Consider the following 21,356-nt stretch of genomic DNA (forward strand, 5'->3'; position numbering starts at 1 on the left):
AAAAAAACACACACAAACCGCTATCTGAACGCACTCTCACACCACCACCCAGCACAGATCAACTCCGTAGCCGAGACACTCATCTCCAGAACAAAACACCTAGCTGACGAACAAAACCTAAAAACCGAACTACACACTCTCACTAATGTACTAACAGCCAATGGATTCCAAAGAAACACGATTACCAACTTAATCCGAAGAGAGACACCCACAAAAACCCAAGACAGAGAACAAGAAAATGGCAAAGACCTCCTCCCATACTTAAAAGGGAGCACAGACAGAATCAGCAAGGTCCTCCAAAAACACAACATCAAAACAGCATTCTACACAGACAGAAAAATATCCACCATCCTAAGAAACCCCAAGGACATAATTGGGTTAGAAAACCAAGGAGTATACGAAATCCCATGCACCACCTGCCCCACCACATACATCGGACAGACCAACAGAAGAATAAGTGCACGCATTGAAGAGCACAAAAACTCACTCAGAAAGGGAGAACAAACTTCATCCCTGGTCCAACACTTTGAAGCCACGGGACATGAAATTGATTTTAAAAAACCAAAACTATCGCCAAAATTGAACATTTTAACAACAGAATAATCAGAGAAGCCATTGAGATAGAAAAACGCCCCCACAGCATGAATACACGAGATGATACCTCTCGTCTACCAGCCATTTGGAAACCCGCCTTGATTGACAGACGAGGCCCAACCACCAAGAATGATACCAGACCCAAACTCATGATAACATCACATGACATCACCACCACACAACCATTCAAAAAGCAAATCCGAACCCACAACGATAAAGACACACAACCACAAAACAGAAACCTAACTACAGCTGCAACATCAGCCACTTTAAACCCCTCCAAACCACACAATAAGCAAACTGACACCCACTATAAAAACATGGCACCACCACAAACACGAAGCCGAACAAAAGCAGCACAACTCACCAGCTCAGTTCTGGAGCTGGCAGCTGAGACCAGCCCATCCACTCAGAACACCCCCCCACCCAATCAGAACACACCCACCATTCAAAACACACTCCCACCCAATCAGAACACACTTGGTCCCCTACCCAATCAGAGCACACCTCCACAGAACACACCCCCTCTGGCAGTTTAAAAAAGAGGAACTAACAGCCACATGGTTCTCCCAGAAGAAGGAAGCTAAAGCCTGATGATGACGGATGGGACTCCGTCGAAACGTTGCGCCCACACCTTTAGTTCTACGTGGGGGAAAAACCCGAAAAACCAAGGAGATATATATATATATATATATATATATATATATATATATATATATATATATATATATATATATATATATATATATATATATATATATATATATATATACACACACACACACACACTGCTCAAAAAATAATAAAGGGAACAGAAAACAAGACATCCTACTATTAAATACAGTACATTGAGTTAAGTGTTCCCTAGAGAGAGAGAGAGAGAGAGGGAGAGAGAGAGAGAGAGAGAGAGAGAGAGAGAGAGAGAGAGAGAGAGAGAGAGAGAGAGAGAGATATCCAGATGATTTAACAGAGGACTTTGGTCTCTCATCTCCTACTGCTGAAAAGCTTATCATTACAAGTAGTCCTCTACGTACGACCATAATTGAGCCTGGCAACTATGGCTGTATGTCATGATGGTTGTAAAGCAGATCAGCACTTGACCAACTTTATTTTATGACCTTTTCTTGGTGATCCTTAAGCAAATATGGCAGTTATAAATGCTGCACTCGTTAAGTATACCTATTATTTGATCAGTTTTTGCTAGGAATTGGAAATAAATGCCAGTTTCTGGCAAAAAATGTCATAAATATGACTGTAGGTTGCAGCAAACAGCTGTAAACATAGGCCAGTTGCTGAGCATCCAAAATACAGTCATATGATTGGGGGAGTGGCATCTGAACCAGGTTATAAGTAGCTTTGGGAGGCTTGGTCATAAAATCAAACATTTGCTAATTTTATTCATTCATCCAGCCAACCAGCCCTTCTATCTACATATCATCAAATCAATACTTACAGCCATTTATAGCAATCCATTAAAAGGATACAACCAATTAAAATGCCCCCAGAAAGTATCATAAAACCAAAATTGCAAATGCAAAATTTTAATAAGTATTAATAACACAACCAAAGTACTAAGCAAAAATTGAATCTAATATTTAAATTGCTCAGAATGCTCTTAGAAAACACCATAATCTTGAGTTCTATACAGCATCTCATAGCAGTTTATTGTCAGCAAAGTAGGCTGTTCCAGCAAAAATGAATTATACATTTGCAAAAGCTTCAGTTCATTGGAGAACATGCAATATAATTTGGCTGTAATCCCATTTACTGAATTCAATCAACTAAGATATTAACATTCTTCTCAGTAGGGTTAATAACTACTACTGGATAATTTTCATTTTCTTGAAAGACATCCTGAGAAAGGAAGTTTCTAGCCTAACAATGTGATCCAGAGTTTAGTGTAAAGCAGAGGTCATCAACCTTTTCATGCTGGTGGCCCGGAAGGAAAGGGAGCAGCTGAGAAATTTGGGCAAGTGCATGTGTGGAAACAAGGCCGTGCGCACCCACATGGCACTAACAGTCCCGTTTCTGTAGGCATGCAGGTGCTAGCCACTGCTGCTAGCCCCCGCACGCATGCGCAAATGGGCTGCAAAACCCACATAGCATTAGCAGGCCCCATTTGCACATGTGTGCAGGCTCTAGCCGCCACTGCTGCTAGCCCCACGTGCATGCACAAATGGGCTTTTGAACCTGCGCGTGCACTAGTGGCCCCATTTGTGCAGGTGTGTAGGTGCTAGCCACTAGCCACATGCATGCGCAAATGGGTCCACAGGGACTAGAATGAGTGGGGGTGAGTGCACGCACATGTCAATTCTGTCTCTCACTGTTAAAATAAACTTACCATTAAAATTATAGAGTGATCATTTCTTTGTCAGTGGGCAAACCTACATAATCAGCAGGGAATTAAATATTTTTCCCCTCACTGTATGTGTATCCAAAAAAGGACCTTTTCAGGTCCACAGATGACTATTATTTCAGTAAACATTGAGGGTTTGTCCATATGTAAAGAAGAACTGTTGCAAGACTTGTGCCAAAAGTAAAACTGCAATGTCCTGTGTATACATGAGACCCACAGAGACAACCATCAGAGAAGACCAAAAATATAGATCATGTGGCTTTAGCAGAGAGGTCCCACTAAATTATGGCAGTGCAGTTTTTGTGAAGCCTGGTATCCAAATTCAGTCCACAACAATATCACAAATAAATAACATAGAAATAATAACTAGAGCCAAGCAACTATATGGTCACTTGAGTGTATCAACCATCATTAACTGAGATCAAGGGTGACAAATTTAATACATTTAATAAGGATAAAACAAAACATTACTGGTGATTTTAATTGTCACAGCAGCATCTGGGGGTATCCTAATGATGACAGAAATCGGGAGGCTGTTATACAGTGGGCAGATTTGAATAAACTGGCTCTTTTACATGACAACAAATTACCAGCTTCATTTGACAGTGGAAGATGGCACAGGGAATATAACCAAGACTTAATATTTGTGAGTAACTCTATAATCCAGCAATGTGTCTAAGTAGTTTGCTCACCTATCCCAAATTCCTACCACACACCAATTATGTGTCATGTTACTGCTATACGGTGCTTTTTTGTAAAAAACAAAACAAAAAAACAATGGTGCCGGAACTCACGCACAGCTCCGGCTCCAGTCGAAAGACGTTTACGGAGTGGGAGGGGGAGAGAGAAGCCGCTTTAGGGAGTGATTTTGAGGCTCCCAAGCGGCCTAATCTGGGCTCTAGAGGCCTCTTCCAAGCCTCTGGAGCCCGGATCGGGCCATTGGAGAGCCACAAAATCGCTCTGTGACCATGGATCCGGCCTCTGGAGGTTTGGAAAAAGCCTCTGGAGCCCAGATCAGCCATGGGGGGGGGGGGTAGAAAATGGCTCTGCAGCCATAGTTCCTGGCGACAGAGGCCTTTTCCAGGCCTCTGGGGATCCGCAAAATCACTCTACAGGCATACCTGGACTCGCACTGGCAGCTTAGAAGGAACTGGTTCTTCAGTTCATAAAAAGGTCCCGGAATGCCACTCCGTGTGTTCTATGACAAAAAAAAGCCCTGCTGCTACAGTTCAACCTCACAATATCCACCTTTTGACACAGATATAACTTTTTAAAAGCTGACTGGCCTAAATTTCTAGGACAGTGCTGGACATTGTTGTTAATCAATTAATACCTAAACCAAACTATTACAACAGATTTGTGGAGGCCACTAAAAATGTTCCCAATTATCAATCCCAACTATATCCAAGGCCTTACAACAGAAACAAAGGACAAATTGCAACAGAATCTCAATCTTTTTGAGCCTGATCTTATGGCAGAAGACACAGTGAATGCAGGATCACAGTTAATTACTTCCATATTTGAAGCTAAGAGAGAAAGCTGGATTAAAACAATGGAAGAACTGGACATGAACACAAGTAGCCACAAAGTGTGAAGATTGTTGAGCTGCCTGAATAGTGCTCAAAGTTCTTGGAGCACCGGAAAACTACCTGAGGACTGGAAAAGAGCTGATGCAGTTCCCATGTTCCAAAAGGGGGGGGGACAGATCCAGGAAATTACGGACCAATCATCCTGCCATCAATATCTGGGTGGAACTTGCAAAAGATAATCAAGCAACAAATCTGCAAACACCTACATGCCAACAAAGTTATAACCAGTAGCCAACAAGACTTCATCAAAAACAGATCATGCTAAAGAAATCTTATTTCATTCTTCAACCAAGTGACTAAATTAGTGGGTCAGCAAAATGCTATGAACTTACTATACTCATATTTCAGTAAAGCAGTTGATAAGGTAGACCACAATCTACTTCTTGGCAAGCTAGAAAAATGTGGGATAGACAGCACCACCATCAGATGGGTTTGTAACTGGTTGACAAATCATAGTCGTCATGTAGTCATCAATGAAACTACATCTATATAAGTAAGCAGTGGGTATCCCAAGGTTCTGTTTGGGGCCCAATACTGTTCAACATCTTCATAAATGATCTAGATGAAGGAACAGAAGGGGAACTCATCCAATTTGCAGATGACACTAAGCTAACAGGAATAGCCAACACCCCAGAAGACAAACTCAAAATCCAAAAAAATCTTGACAGACTTAAACACCAGACCCTATTCTAACAAAATGAAATTCAACGTAGATAAAAGTAAGGTTAAAGACTTAGGCAAGGAAAATCAACTGTATAAGGTACAGGCTAGGTGAAATTGTGAAAGTGATCTTGGAGTCCTAGTGCACAATCACTTAAATGTGAGCCATCTATCCTTGCTCTTCTGGACTTATCATCAGCTTTCAATACCATTGATCATACTACCCTTCTGGACCAGTTTTGGGTACAGAGGTGGGTGGCACAATGTTGTGCTGATTTTCTTCTTTCCCTTGGGGCTGATTCCAAGCATGTTGATAAGGAAGGAGAGGTCCAGTCCGTGGCTCTTGATATGTAGGATATTGTAGTGTTCAGTGCTCTTTCCTCTCCTGTTTAATATCTAAGTGAAGCCACTGGATGTGGTCTTCCACTGGTTTAGGGTAAGCTATATATTTCAATATAAGGGACGCGGCGGCTCAGTGGGTTAGGACGCTGAGCTTGTCGATCAGAAGGTCGACAGTTTGGCGGGTCGAATCCCGAGTGCCGCGTAACAGAGTGAGCGCCTGTTACTCGTCCCAGCTTCTGCCAACCTAGCAGTTCGAACGCATGTAAAAATGCAAGTAGAAAAATAGGGACCACTACGGTGGGAAGGTAACAGCGTTCCGTGCGCCTTTGGCGTCTAGTCATGCCGGCCACATGACCACGGAGACGTCCTCGGACAAGCGCTGGCTCTTCGGCTTTGAAATGGAGATGAGCACCGGCCCCTAGAGTTGGAAACGACTAGCACGCATGTGCGGGGGAACCGTTACCTTTTACCTTTTTATATATTTCTATCACAATGCCATGGAGGTCCTATCTGATCATTTGGAGGTTGGGGGGGGCGGGTGTTCCTGGATAGAGAACAGGCTTCGGCTCAATCCTAGGAAGACTGAGTAACTTTGGATCCCCTGGTTCTGGGCTATCTCTTGTTCTGGATGACATTGCACTACCTCAGGCAATTCTGTACTCAATTTGGGGTGCCTCCTAGACTTCAAATCCTTCTCAAACAGTAGATAGCAGCCATAGCTGGGGGGGGGCCCTCTGCTGAATTTCATGTTGCAGTATTTTAAAGTTAATAGGTACAGTCCAGAAGAAATGCAATCTACATTTTATATATTTAGATAGTAGTGATTATATTACAAGTTTGGAGTTGATGTGTTGGTATTTTATATTCCCATTAGTAAATATACATTTTATTATAAAACGAATATGAACTAGTATCATGTATAAAATCATAATTCAGGTAGAGTTTCAGTTCAAGTTTTGAAAAAGAAAAAATTGTGTCTACATACTAACATCCAAACTAGATTTTGTGTTCTGTATCAGAAGCTGCCTACGTGTTTAAAATGTTCTGTTGTATTTTCAGTGGGATACACTTTTAGATATATGTTCCTATCAACTGGAAACACAGTTGTAAATATTCTATGCAAATCTGCAGTACTGGTAACTGATATATCTTTAAATATATAAATGCAACCAATTTCTTTTTAAATATTTAAACTAAAATGAATTCCAATCATACCTGCTCCTTGGAAGAAACATTGATTCTTTGATAAATACTGAACCAGACAGAAGGATATACCAACAGGTCCCAATATCATCAGGGCTGTTAAAAAATGAGAAAACTTTAGGATGTATGGTTTTAAAAGAAGAAAAAGAAGATGTGTCATGAAAGAAGACATACACAACAGTGCTGCAATTCACATAAGTACTAGTAATATGTTAGTTTTAACTGATGAAATTTTCTAAAGATGATATTTTTTTCACTATGTCTTATCACATACACTTCTATAGGATAAACAATTTACTTACCTACTTGTTTATTTATACTTTTTCTATCCTGACAAATCAGGAACTTATACCAGTTTATCAATAAAACCAAACACAACATCCTTACAGCAACAAAATCAATAAAACATCTTCATACCCTAACCTAGCATCCATACTAGCAACCATAAAAATGTTAAAATCATTGTTAGTTAAACTCTGTGGAAAAGCCATATTTTGAATGTCTTCTAAAATGCCATCTAGAAAGGTGGCATTTTACATCTCCAATAGTAAACTGCTTCATAAGAATGGAATACAAGCTGAAATGCATCAAACACTTGGTCTGTTCAATACTCATACTCAGCATCCATATTCGGTACAAACATACCAGATGGATTGGTTCTTCCAGAAGTAAGTAGTCCTCAGTTACCTGGATGCCGAGCCATAAAAGGCTTTATGGGTAATACTAATACTTTGACTTGTACTTAGAAGTCTACTGCCAGCCAATCCAGTGCCCACAAAACCAGTAAATAAGGCAAGTTATTTGTCCAGTATACTACTGAAAATCTAGTGTCTATAAATTAATTGGGCATAGAGCAAAACCAAGGTACTTCAAATGGGTTAAGTTACACAATGCATCCAAAATCCAGGACCCATGACTCCCATAGTACTGGAATTTTATAAAACAATTTTATAACATAAACATTCACCTAAAGCATTTCATGACATAATACAAAGAGTCATAAAATATGTCCTCTGGTCAACTCCTGATTTTTGACTGTGCTATGCAGTTCAACATGGCCTACTTTCAAAGCAAATACGTCTCTGAATGTCTTCCTGAATTTTTAAGAACTTTTCTAGTAAAGACAGCTCTGAAACTCTTAAATGCATTTAGGAATCTGGTACAGAAATATCTATGAAACAATGAACCAACAGGTCATCGGTTGCCCAGTAGTTTCTGTTTAGAGTATATCATTAAATGGAAAAAAAAATCTAATTTCTTTACTTTAGGATCAAAAATATTGATAAACTACAGAGGTCCTTAAAAGTTTATGAACCCTTTTAAATGTTCAATATTTTTGCATAAATATGTTCTACAACAGGGCTTTTCAACCAGTGGTACGGGTACCTGTTGTACATTGGCACCTGGCAGGTGGTACGCAACCATCCTAGAAAAGTGGTAGCGGGTGAGGGGAATGAGCTGAACCGGTGGCAGCACTGCACAAGCCTAAGCGAGAGACGGCTGGAGTTGCAGGGCTGTCAGGGCTCAGTGGAAGTGCCAGGATCAGTGCCAGGCTCCAGCTGGAGCTCGGTGCTGATCCTGGCACTTCTGAGCCCAGAAGAAGCACCAATCAGCTGGAATGTTGCAGGATCTCCAGGGTCTTGTGATTTACATTCAGATGCTTGGCAACTGATTCATATTTATGACGGTCACAGTGTCCCAGGGTCATGTGAAGTGACCAAAACCTGCTGTAACCACCCAGCAGACGGGGGGAATAAAAACCAAATACCTCCCCACCCCATCCCCACTGCCAATCCTCAACAGAAATGCTCACAATGAAAACCTCGGACAGGAGGAAGAGCGCTGACAGGTGTGCAGGCAGGTGTCTTGCTCGGATGTGGCTTGGGGAGCACTTTTTTCAGTGCCATTGTAACTTCAAACAGTCACTAAGCGAACTGTTGTAAGTCGAGGACTACCTGTACTTCATCACTTTTTTCCTTTTTTTTTTTGGTCCTCAAGTTTTTGACACCTTGCTAGGTTAGGTGGTACTCAGATGTTGCCATATCCTAAAAGTGGTACAATGGGTGAAAAGGTTGAAAAGCCCTGTTCTACAAGATGACTTAGAAGACACAAGTCCTAGAACTTTATAAAAAGAAATCAAATCAACAAATTAGTCAACTGCATGACAGCAATGCTTTGTTCATTTATTCATTGAGGAAAGTGATCCAAAGTTACATACTTCTCTATGGCAAAAGAATGTGAATCTAACTAACCTGCCATATTGGTCAGAAATAATTGCAACTAAACATTTACAATAACTGTTGATCAATCCTGCACATTGACTTGGAGGTATTTTAGCCTACCCTTCTTTAAAAACAACTTCAACTTAGGTGTCAGGATTGCCATCCTGCTGCACCAGCTAATTCTTTGCCAGATGCCAGTTTGCCGTAACTGACGAGGGGAGGGATCTGCAGGGAGGAAGAAGGGGGGCTGGGAAAAGGGGAATAGAAACTACTCATCATGCCATCGCATGAGAGCCACTGACCATTCCAAGGTCATGGAATGGAATGCAACACCATCCCACCCTCCACGCCAGGGACCTCCACAACATTTCTACAGGATGAAGGTCAAAATTTTGATCTGGCCATCCCAAACATTAGCCTTTTTCTGCTTTAACCATTTTTTGGTTATACAACTTGTGCATGTTGGGATTGTTGTCTTGCTTCATGATAGACTTCCTCTTGAACTTTAATTCAGAGATACTTATCCTGACATTTTCCTGCTGCTGCAATTCAGAATTCATATTTCCATCAGTAACAACGAACTGTCCTGATCCAGAGACAACAAAGTTGGGGTTTTAAGTATACAGGGTTAATTTAATATTTTTTAATTTGGTTTTTTAACTTTTGTATGGTGGATTTTTTAATTCCCTGTAAACCGCCCTGAGTCCTCAGGGAATAGGGCGGTATATAAATGTAACTAAATAAATAAATAAATAAATAAAGTGTGCCCAAATCTAGGTACTGCCATCACCACGTTTCACAGATGGGATGAGGTCCTTATGCCAGAATTCAGTGTTTGCCTTTCGCCAGATATAACACTTTTCATTCAAGCCAAACATTTCTATCTATCCACAGATTATTCTTCCAATAACCTTCTGTCTTATCCATCTGGTCTTCTATAAACTGTAGACAGGAAGCAATGTTCTTTTTTTAAAAAGTAATGGCTTTCTCTTTGCAATTCTCCCATACACACCATTGTTCCATGTTCTCCCAGTGGTGGTCTCATGAACACTGGCATTTGCAAATGCAAGAGAAGCTTTTAATTCTTTAGGCATTACCCAGGAGTGGAAACATTATGGAGCATTAATACTATGCTCTTGGTTTGCTCTTGATCAATCATTTATGGGGAGGGTAACACTGACAGCTGAATTGTTTCCATTTGTACATGATCTGTTGAACCGTTGATTGGTAGAGTCCAAATTCTTTGGACTCCAGTTTTGTAATTTTGTCACCTTCTCCAGACTGGTGAGCATTAACAACATCTTCAGAAATCTCTTTTGTTGAAGCCATGACACACTTCCACACACTTGTGTCGTGATGATCAAACTTTAGTAGGGAATATCCAGCATTCTATTTTTTTTAAATAAAGTAGGACTCTCACACACACCTGATTATCATTCCATTGATTGAACATTTCCCCCTCAAATGAATTGATAATAAAGGTCCACATACTTTTGCCATTTGCAAATATGTACCTTTAGATCATTTTCTTCAACAAATAAATGAACAAGTGTATTGGTTTTTACACATTTGTTTATTTAGGCTTTCTTCTGTCTAATTTTAGGACCTGAGTGGAGAACATGTCATGTTTTAAGTCATATTTATGAAAAATATTGAAAATTCAATATTGACAAGTGTGCCTTAGGACTAACCGGCAATGAAGACAACAAATTATTTAAATGTTTATGCTTGAAATACATAGGATTGCAAACATCAAGTTTATGCTGCTCTGCCAGACAATCTGAAGAATGAACCACAAAATAATTCAACTAGCAGGTAAGACCAGAGAATGAAATTAAACTAGAACTAGTATTCTGAAATAGTTTACCTAAATATTGTTTTTATTTCTAAGTCTATAATCAGCGGTAGTCTTTGACTTAACACCATAACTGAGCCAACATTTCCATTTCTAAGCAAGATAGTTTTTAAGTGTGTTTGCCCCATTTTATGAACTTCCTCGCCACAGCTGTTAAGTGAATCACTGCAGTTGTTTAGCAAGCCAGTTGCTAATTGAATCTGGCTTCTCCATTGATTTTGCTTGTCAGGAGGTCACAAAAGGTGATCACATGACCCTGAGACACTGCAACTCTCATAAATGCATGTCAGCTGCCAAGCATCCAAATTTTGATCATGTGACCATGGGGATGCTGTAAGAGTTTAGGTGTGAAAAATGGTCATAAGTCACATTTTTCAGTGCCTTTATAACTTTGAATGGTCACTAAATGAATCGTTGTAAGACAAGGACTACCTGTAATGTCATGAAACTGTTGGGAAATTGTAGCCTTTTGCAAAGCAACCTAGTTATATGTAAGAAACAATCCAACAACATAATTCCCCTTCCTTCCTCTCCCCCACTTTCCAAATTTGGAATGATTACACATATTATAAGGAGTATATTTTTAAAATACCTGATAGCATACAATTATAAAATGCTTCTAAAACAAAGTGCAACAAACAATACTACAACTGCTTTAAACTATTTGTTTCAATTAGTAACATGGTTAAGAAATACATTTTTTCCAAAACTTATGGTTTGATGATTATAGAATACAAATAGCTAGAAAGCTTTTATGTTAATTTAAATGTGGCAATCTAGCATAATTTATAAGGCATTTGGATAATATTTCCTTCTATTCTCAGTACAGTTAAAGTCAACACAATGCTATTTGAAAAAGTAACCAAACATGAATATGCAAAGTTCCAAAATATAAAATTAAAAACAGTCAGACTCACTAGTATAAAACTTCATTGGCTTCATGCCTCTCATATCTCACAGTTTCACACATTATTCTGTAAAACAATAAAAAAGAAAGGTATTTATAATGAGATATAATTTAGCTAATTATTGCTATTAAGCATTAAGTTTCATAACTGCTTTAGCCATTAAGTTTCTTGTCTTCTCTACTTGCATTATTAAAGTCATATGGACCTGTTCAGGAGTGGCTAAACTTATAGCCTATACAATATTATGTGATCCTTTGCCTAATTTCAAAAACTATCTATTAGATATCTGAATTATTTTCCTTTGTGATCTGCAATATTAGCTGGGGGAGAGAAGACAAGAGGAAACAATGAGAAAAGAAAACAAAAAGACAATTTTGGTCCTTGCTTACCTTTCTTCAATCCCATATAATAAGGGCATACAGCATCCCCAGACAGATAAATTACTGTCAGTAATATTAAATTCTGCCACAGCAGTTCTACTGTAATTGGTTTCCACATATATATCAAAACAGATGAACAGAATGTAGATTTTGTATTTATTATATTCTGTCATATTTCATTTTGCATAATTGTTAACATAATAGAAGAAGCTATTTTATTGTAAATTAATCTCACTGAATATTAAGAAATGGTCAACTGAGAGAAAACACAATGAACTCTGTGCTTTATAAAAACATTTAAAATAATTCACAAAGTAGTGAGAACAAAATTATGTTATTTACAAAGACCTTGACAACATTGTGCAGAAATGTATTAAGAAGCATACAAAAGAACCAGATCAAAGTATTAATGAATCCTTTATTAATATATCAAAAAAGATATTCCAAAAAAGTGTGTTTATATGCAGATGTCTACACTACACACTTGATTGTGAATGATCAGATCATTACTGTAGGTGAAGCTTCTTCAAGAGACATCCTACATATACAATGGAAATAATTCCTCATGACTTGCTAATGAAGAACTGTATGTCGAGGCATTTTTTCCCATAAAAACATTATACTAAATAGTAAACTAAGCAGTATAATTGCCATAATTGTATATAACTTCAACTGAACTAATTATAGTACTAAAATGTACCAGAAACTGAAAATCATTATTATTTTTTAAAGATAGCAGTAAATTGTGTCTATCCTTTAATGTTGATATTTGAAATATTTATATATATATTTAGCACAGTATCCAGAGTATATCTTTTTCTTAATAAATCTACATTTAGATGAAATATAACTTCTCAGGTTATTAACTCCAATTAAAAGTAAAAATCATAGCATTCCTAAATGAAAATAGCCAAGATGAAAAATGAAGAAACCATCACTTTCATTTGGTTGCAAATACTTGATTTTTGCTCTAGAGCAATTGTCATGGTTAAATACAGTCATTTCTAACTTCCAGAAGTCACTTTTGTTATTTCATAATGATAATTAGCAAATTCTAGCTGTTCATGAAACAATGCTGTCAGAAATCTGATGGATACAAATTCCTCTCCCACATAGCTTACTCACAATAGTCTAATGGAGAACCATATTTTATCAAATAAGAGAGGTAAGTTTGAAGTAGATTTAGATGAAGTTACACCCTCTTTGAATGAACAGATTCACATCTTCCTTAATCCAGTTCTGCCACTTGAAATTTAGATAACATTGAGGGCTCATTTTTATTAAGAAACACTAGTTTACCAGCTGCATCCTGAATAGAAAAAGTCTACCCATGATCATTTGCATTATTATCCTTCAACCTTGTTAGTTTGTGAGACTGCATTTAAAGATAGTTCAGAGGCTGAATTTGATGCAAATCATAACGGAATATATTTGTTTATTTTATTTATTTATTACATTTATATACCGCCCTTTCCCGAAGGACTCAGGGCGGTTTACAAGGTGATCAAAAACAAAAATACAAAAGTTAAAAACAAATTTAAAAACATTATATTCGTCCCTGAATAAGTAAAACCCCAGTTAAAATTAAAATTAAAATTAAAATTCTCAGCCTGGACCAGAGAGCTCGAAGATATTTTTGCAATAATAAAACCCTGTTCCTGAAACCTGTTCTAAGTAAGCTCAGGTGAAAGTGCCAAGTTATGTTTAAACCTTCAACATATCTGAAAAATCATCCATTGACCCCTTTCTCTAAGTCTCTAAGAAGTCAACAACATTTTTCCAAATAAGGACCAGAGGCCATGTTTGTAACTAATAAATGAAGGTAATAATAATAATAATAATAATAATAATAATAATAATAATAATAATAATAATAATAATAATAATAATAGCAGCAGCAATAGCAATAGCACTTAGATATACCGCTTCATTGTGCTTTACAGCCCTCTCTAAGTGGTTTACAGAGTCAGCATATCACCCGCACAATCTGGGTCCTCATTTTACTAACCTAGGAAGGATGGAAGGCTGAGTCAACCTTGAGCAAGTCAGAATCATTTAGGATAATTAAGTATAACACCGCATATAATAATGCACCCAATTAAGTATAATACTGCATATTTATTTAAGTAATCTGTTATCTTAAAAATACAGCAAGCACCCACCCAGAACAATCAGAAAGCCATTCTCCCCCACTCTCATGTGTTGGCCAATTGACTATTTTTTAAGATTACAGGCCAAATGATTTCAGATGGCAGGCCACATCTGGGCCGCTGTAAGAATTTAAAGTATGTGTCAATTAATGAGTAGACTTATTTGGTTGTAGAACTCTGATCATCAGATTAAATGTTTTCCATAAGACAGGTCCCCAACCCACCAGGGCGTGGACTGGTACTGGTCCACAGTGTATTGGTAACTGGGCTGCAGAAGTGGCAGTTGAGTGTGTGAAGCTTCATTTGTGCATGCACAGAATCTAGGTTATGCTTGAGAAACCATCTCTTCCCCACAACCACTGCTTCCGCCACTGCAGGTCCATGGAACCAGAAAGGTTGGGAATCACTGCCATAAGGATTTTGCCAAGCACTAATGCTGCTTTCACCTAATGACAGATCATAAAATTTTTAAACTAATCCAGGAACTTGGCCGAGCTTTCTTTTGGTTTCTAATTTACTTTTACTAGAGCAACTTACACACATGTGATATATATGTGTGCACACCAAAAAAAATCCACATACTTATACTTTAATTTCAAATTTTGAAATTTCATATACTTGCAAACATTTAAATTTGAAATTTGGAAATGTTGTGATAAATCTTTTAAAATCTTTAAAAAAAAGATAAATATTTTACATTAACTTTATTAAGATTCTAGAAGATATTTATATAAATAAATATGATGGCCACATTTTTTCCATTCAAGGAAAACTGTCTAATAATTCATGATAGTCATGCAGAATAATAAAAGGTTAGTTTTATTTGATGAGTATGTACAGTTCCACCTAAACCATTATTTAGTTCAGGCTTGTGTTACTTTCCTTTAATGCTAATTTTATCTATAATAAAAATAATTATATAAAAAAATTGAAAGGCAGTAGCCAATTAACACAATACCTTGTAACAAAACTGTTTAGGCCTAAAAACAGAATAAAATACAGTAATTTATCAATTCAGCTTACCTGAGCTGATGTTCTCTTAAATTAGACAAAGCTTCCATTCCATGTAAATAAGAATATACTATCTCCAGATCCTGGAAAAAGAAGAGAATATTTAAAATAATATGAGAAAGTATGAGAAACAATGTAAAACAGTTCCTATTTGTATAATAAAAGGAACTCAAACCAAGTGATCTGATTTTATAGAATGTATTATTAGGACAACTGTATGTGAACAATTCTTAATTCCATAACCAAGGATTTTTTCTGAAAAAACTGATTCCCTGGACATATTTTCAATTTTAATTAAATAACATTTAATTAATGGATTTCATTTAGTACAAATCCTTCCCATTCCACATGCTATCATATATCTTCAATTTGCAAGTTACAGTGACTCTAAATTATAGCTGAAAAATATGCCAATCTCAGAGATATTCTGAAAGTTCACATACAATGCATGTCCAACGTACAAAGAAACCAAGCTGGAAAGGAGATTCACCAGTACAAATGAAAAATAGCATTATTTTGAAACTTTTTTCCTACTTAAAATATCTTTCTTTAAAAAATAGAGAATTGTTAAGAATTTATGAATCTAAATGATATGAAATTGTACCAATAATAAGAAATAAAATATGGAAGTAAATTGATGTATCTTGCTGAATGCTTAGACTTATAAACAAAAACAACACATATACGGTAAATAAGTAAGGAAATGATCCAGATAAATATAATTAAATTTATACTAAACATTCAAAACATACATTCTTCTATCAATTTTGAAATATTTTCCACTCACAAGACTCGCAAAGAATATCTCAGAGTTTCAGAGTTAATTTCAAAAAAATCTAAAAACAAATATATAAATATCACTAATAAACACACAAAAACTACGCCACACTATTATAAGGGGGAGGTAGTTTTCATTTTCATGAACTTGGATAGAATGAAAGGTAACACAGAAAATGACAAAAAAATATTTAACACTAATACTGAAAAGCAATGGCGGTAGCCTAAATTAATGGTTCACCTATTGTTTGAATTTAGAAGGGCACTGAAGGAGTGGCACTTGCAACCAGTGCCAATGGCTCCACAGTTACATGATCATGATTTGGATGCCTGATAATTGGCCACATTTACAATGGTTGCAGTGTCCTCAGAATCACATGATCATTATCACATGACCTTTCCTACTGGATCCCCAAAACAAAATCAAGGGGGAAGCTGGGAAGAGATGGTCACAAGTTACTCTGGTAAGTCATTGAGCAGCCACCATCCCCAGCCCTGACACACTTAGGACATGCCGACTACCTGTGCATCCTTGTGTTCGAAATTACAACGGTGCTGAATAAATGGAATTACAACCTGTGCCTGAAGTAACAGCTGCTAGAGCCCCCCACTCACATGATCAAAGTACACACACTTGGCAGCCAATTCCTTCCACCTACCTATCTCCCCCACCCCCACACACACAACTATGACCTTAAACACCAGGAAAGTTCCAACAGTGCAATGCAAAACACACACAACCCCCTTCTATGAAGGGCTGAACATCCAGGAGGTCTCCACAGTGGGGCCCAAAGCAGCTGCCCAATGGAAAGTTATAAATGCCTAGGAGACTCCAAGGCTGTGGGTGTGAGCCAGACACCATCCCCACAAAGCGCCAAATGATTGGAAAGGTCCAGTCCGGTCACCCTGACTCCCTGCAATCTACCACGCCCGCTGACTGTTTTCTTCCTCCCGTGAGGCCATCAGCCTGGCCCCCTTAAGAAGAAGAAAAAAGATAAGGCTCAGCTGCAGCATCTTAAAATATCCCTTTTCCCATGCTCCTGGACAGAGTTGGAGAACTGCAGACAGCTTCACAGAGTAAAAAGAAAAAAGGAGCTCTCCTCATTTTCCCAAGAATGTGCAGAAGACCCTAAATTCCAAAAGGAAGAATTTATCCGCCTTTAGCATTTCTTCTTCTTCTTCTTTGCAAAGGGCCAGGTTGGGTATGTCTCATAAGCTTGATGGTTTTAAGAAGTGCCCCGCTGTGAAGACTTCCTGAGTGTTTTGCGCTTCCTGGGCATGGTGCCTTTTTGCTGCACTGCTGGGCTGGGGCAGCTACAGCTTCTTCCCATGGCATCCCTGTGTTTGTGCAGCACTGTAGCAACCCCATAACTTGTGTGCAGCCTGCACCAGGCTCGCAGGGACTACTCTAACCAGAGGCATCCTTCGCTCTGCTTAATGACCATGCTTGGGAAAACTAGGATCCAATCATAAAGCATGTGGTGACCTGCTCAATGGCTGCAAGTATTTATGACCAAAATTTGAGGGCCAATTGTTACCATAAGTCAAGAATTATCTGTATTTTTTTCTTTCTTAACAAATTAAAGAGGGACTCATTTAGCGAATATTATTATTATTATTATTATTATTATTATTATTATTATTATTATTAATTATTATTATTATTATTTATTGAATTTGTATACTGCCCTATTCCCGTAGGACTCAGGGCGGTTTACAGGGCAGTTAAAACCATGAAATACAAAAATTAAAATCAATTAAAACAATTAATTAAATTCAAGCCCCAAAAGTAAATCTAAAACCCAATTAAAATAAAAAAAAACCTCAGTCTGGGCCAAACAACTCGAAGAGCCAAGTTTTCAGGTCCCGGCGAAATGAGCAAAGGTCGGGGGCAGTCCTAAGTTCCGTAGGTAGTTGGTTCCATAGGGCAGGCGCACCCATAGAGAATGCCCCTCCCCTGGGAATAACCCGTCGGCATTCATTAACCGGCGGTACCCTGAGAAGGCCCTCCCTGTGGGAGCGCACAGGACGATGGGAAGATGATTCCGGCAGCAGGTGTTCCCTTAGATAGTCTGGACCTAAGCCATTTAGGGCTTTATAGGTCATTACCAGCACCTTGAATCTTACCCAGAGGGCAACCGGAAGCCAATGCAGATCGCGGAGAAGAGGTGTTACACGGGAGTATCGGGAAGCTCCCATCACAACTCGTGCGGCTGCATTCTGCACCAGTTGAGTGGTCCTCAAGGGCAGCCCCATGTAGAGGGCATTGCAGTAGTCTAACCGGGAGGTCACGAATATCAATCTTAACAAGAATATCAATTTTTGCACCTATAGTTATGTCTGTCACACAAACCAACTAAAACCCTCCACAACATCCTAAGTAAATCAGGACATCTACAACATACAACATACATTGTAAGGACTGAAAAACCAGTAAGACCACAGTAAGACACCGGTATTATCCACTATCTAAGATAAACAGATCACATCCATGAACACCAACTGGCAGTCAAAAGTCATGATGAAAACTGCTTAATTTCACTACATATGGATTGGCTTAACCATAATTTCAACTGGAATCTGTCAGTATCCTAGAAAAAGCCAAGTCCAAAACTGCTATAGAATTCCTAAAGTCTGGCACTCAGAAAAATTAGCAATCAATAGGCACACAGACATAAATAACATCTACATACAGTGAGGGGGAAATTATTTGATCCCCTGCTGATTGTGTAAGTTGCCCACTGACAAAGAAATGATCAGTCTATAATTTTAATGGCAGGTTTATTTTAACAGTGAGAGACAAAAAAATCCAGAAAAACGCATTTCAAAAAAGTTATAAATTGATTTGCATTTTAATGAGTGAAATAAGTATTTGATCCCCTATCAATCAGCAAGATTTCTGGACCCTTTAAGAGAGTGCTCCAAATCTCAGCTCATTACCTGTATAAAAGACACCTGTCCACAGAAGCAAGCAAGCAATCATATTCCAAACTCTCCACGATGGCCAAGACAAAAGAGCTGTCCAAGGATGTCAGGGACAAGATTGTAGACCTACACAAGGCTGGAATGGGCTACAAGACTATTGCCAAGCAGCTTCATGAAAAGGTGACAACAGTTGGTGCGATTATTTGCAAATGGAAAAAACACAAAATAACTGTCAATCTCCCTCAGCCTGGGGCTCCATGCAAGATCTCACCTCGTGGAGTTTCAATGATCATGAGAATGGTGAGAAATCAGCCCAGAGCTACACAGGAGGATCTTGTCAGTGATCTCACGGCAGCTGGGAGCATAGTCACCAAGAAAACAATTGATAATACACTATGCCGTGAAGGACTGAAATCCTGCAGCGCCCACAAGGTCCCCATGCTGAAGAAAGCACATGTACAGGCCCATCTTAAGTTTGCCAATGAACAGACTAAAATCAAGCTCTTTGGCATCAACTCAACTCGCCGTGTTTGGAAGAGGAGGAATGAGGCCTATGACCCCAAGAACAGCATCCCCACCATCAAACATGGAGGTGGAAACATAATGCTTTGGGGGTTGTTTTTCTGCTAAGGGGACAGGACAATTTCACCGCATCAAAGAGACGATGGATGGGGCCATGTACCATCAAATCTTGGGTGAGAACCTCCTTCCTTCAGCCAGGGCATTGAAAATGGGTCGTGGATGGGTATTCCAGCATTACAATGACCCAAAACACATGGCCAAGGAAACAAATAGTGGCTCAAAATGAAGCACATTAAGGTCCTGGAGTGGCCTAGCCAATCTCTAGACCTTAATCCCATAGAAACTCTGTGGAGGGAGCTGAAGGTTCGAGTTGTCAAACGTCAGCCTAGAAACCTTAATGACTTGGAGACGATCTGCAAAGAGGAATGGGACAAAATCCTTCCTGAGATGTGTGCAAACCTGGTGGCCAACTACAAGAAACATCTGACCTCTGTGATTGCCAACAAGGGCTTTGCCACAAAGTACTAGTTTTGCGAAGGGGTCAAATACTTCTTTCACTCATTAAAATGAAAATCAATTTACAACTTTTTTGAAATGTGTTTTTCTGGATTTTTTTTTGTTATTCTGTCTCTCACTGTTAAAATAAACCTACCATTAAAACTATACTGATCATTTCTTTGTCAGTGGGCAAATGTACAAAATCAGCAGGGGATCAAATAATTTTCCCCTCACTGTATCATTCAAAAGAGACATTCAAAAAGCCAAGAAACCAACAAAAAGAACAAAGCACCTCTTCACAAGCAGTCAACACCTAGCTGGACATAGAGTAACATTTGATTTGTGCTTAGATTGTAAGCTGCCCTGAGTCTTCGGAGAAGGGCGGGATATAAATGGGATTAAAATAAACACCAAGATTAATATCAGACTAACAATCACAAACTATACCCCAATCAAGGTGTGCCAAACAAGTAAACAACAACCCAATCAAGAAATCATCAAGACCACTTCTACCAACATTGACAGGACAAACCACTAGTATATAAAATAATAACTAACCCCCACTCCCTACTTCCACTCATGATGTTACGTAGTTTGGCAATGAAACATCTGCAAGAAACCAACCAAGCTCAGAAAGCACCAAGAATCCCACAGTTCAATCCTGACTTATAGTTTCTTCTATTTATATAAAACTTTCTAATATCTTAGTATCGGGGATTGTAAAAGCTAGAGCAAACCGAGATATCATTTACTCCAACTCCATTACTACAGATCACAATGGACACACCCAAAGTAGAAATCTAAGTAGAATCTATCTTTTGACCTTCTCTATATATTTTCCAATCTTCAGAGAATATACTCCCATGGTACATCAATACAATTTGGGAGTCCTCTTTGATTCCCAATTGTCAATGTATTTGTAGAAAGCAGCAGCGGCAAGGAGAAAGTGTACAGTATATAGGTATATCTAGTGCAACAGTTGTAACCAGTTTGTAGCTTGGATGTGGCAATCATTATTTATAACTTGGTACAATGGATATTGATTAGTCCTACATTCTTTATATGGAAAAATCATTACAAAGCGTCCTGAAATTATAATTGATACAAAATGTGGTGGCAAAACTGCTGACTAGTGCAGGATACAGGGACATGTGAAGTTTATATTAAAAGAATTGCATAAGATGCTGTTTCCTGTAGAAAGAAGGTAAGCTACTGCTATGACTTATAAAGCTTTAAAAAACATTTTGCAGAGAATAGACTGTCCCTCTAATCCAGGGGTGTCAAACTGCCAGTCCGCAGGCCGGATGCGTCATGCGGAAGCCGTGCCCATCCCATTGCTTGCAATGGCAAAACTGTCCCGATAC

At 38.5% G+C, this 21,356-nt stretch overlaps 1 protein-coding gene across 2 annotated transcripts in view; it reads right to left on the reverse strand.

Moving 5' to 3' along the window:
- Nucleotides 1-21,356, reverse strand: part of RAPGEF2 (Rap guanine nucleotide exchange factor 2) — a 213,292-nt gene that overhangs the window by 137,006 nt on the left and 54,930 nt on the right. For both annotated transcript variants that reach the window (XM_083367876.1, XM_083367875.1), the window contains exons 2-4: nucleotides 15,283-15,353; nucleotides 11,739-11,795; nucleotides 6,757-6,840 (exon numbers count right to left, since the gene is read on the reverse strand). In XM_083367876.1, the coding sequence (XP_083224002.1) occupies nucleotides 6,757-6,840; nucleotides 11,739-11,795; nucleotides 15,283-15,353 (212 nt within the window). The remainder of the gene's footprint in view (nucleotides 1-6,756; nucleotides 6,841-11,738; nucleotides 11,796-15,282; nucleotides 15,354-21,356) is intronic.

Source organism: Vipera ursinii (genome assembly GCF_947247035.1).
Source record: "Vipera ursinii genome assembly, chromosome: 7".
Classification (NCBI taxonomy): domain Eukaryota; kingdom Metazoa; phylum Chordata; class Lepidosauria; order Squamata; family Viperidae; genus Vipera; species Vipera ursinii.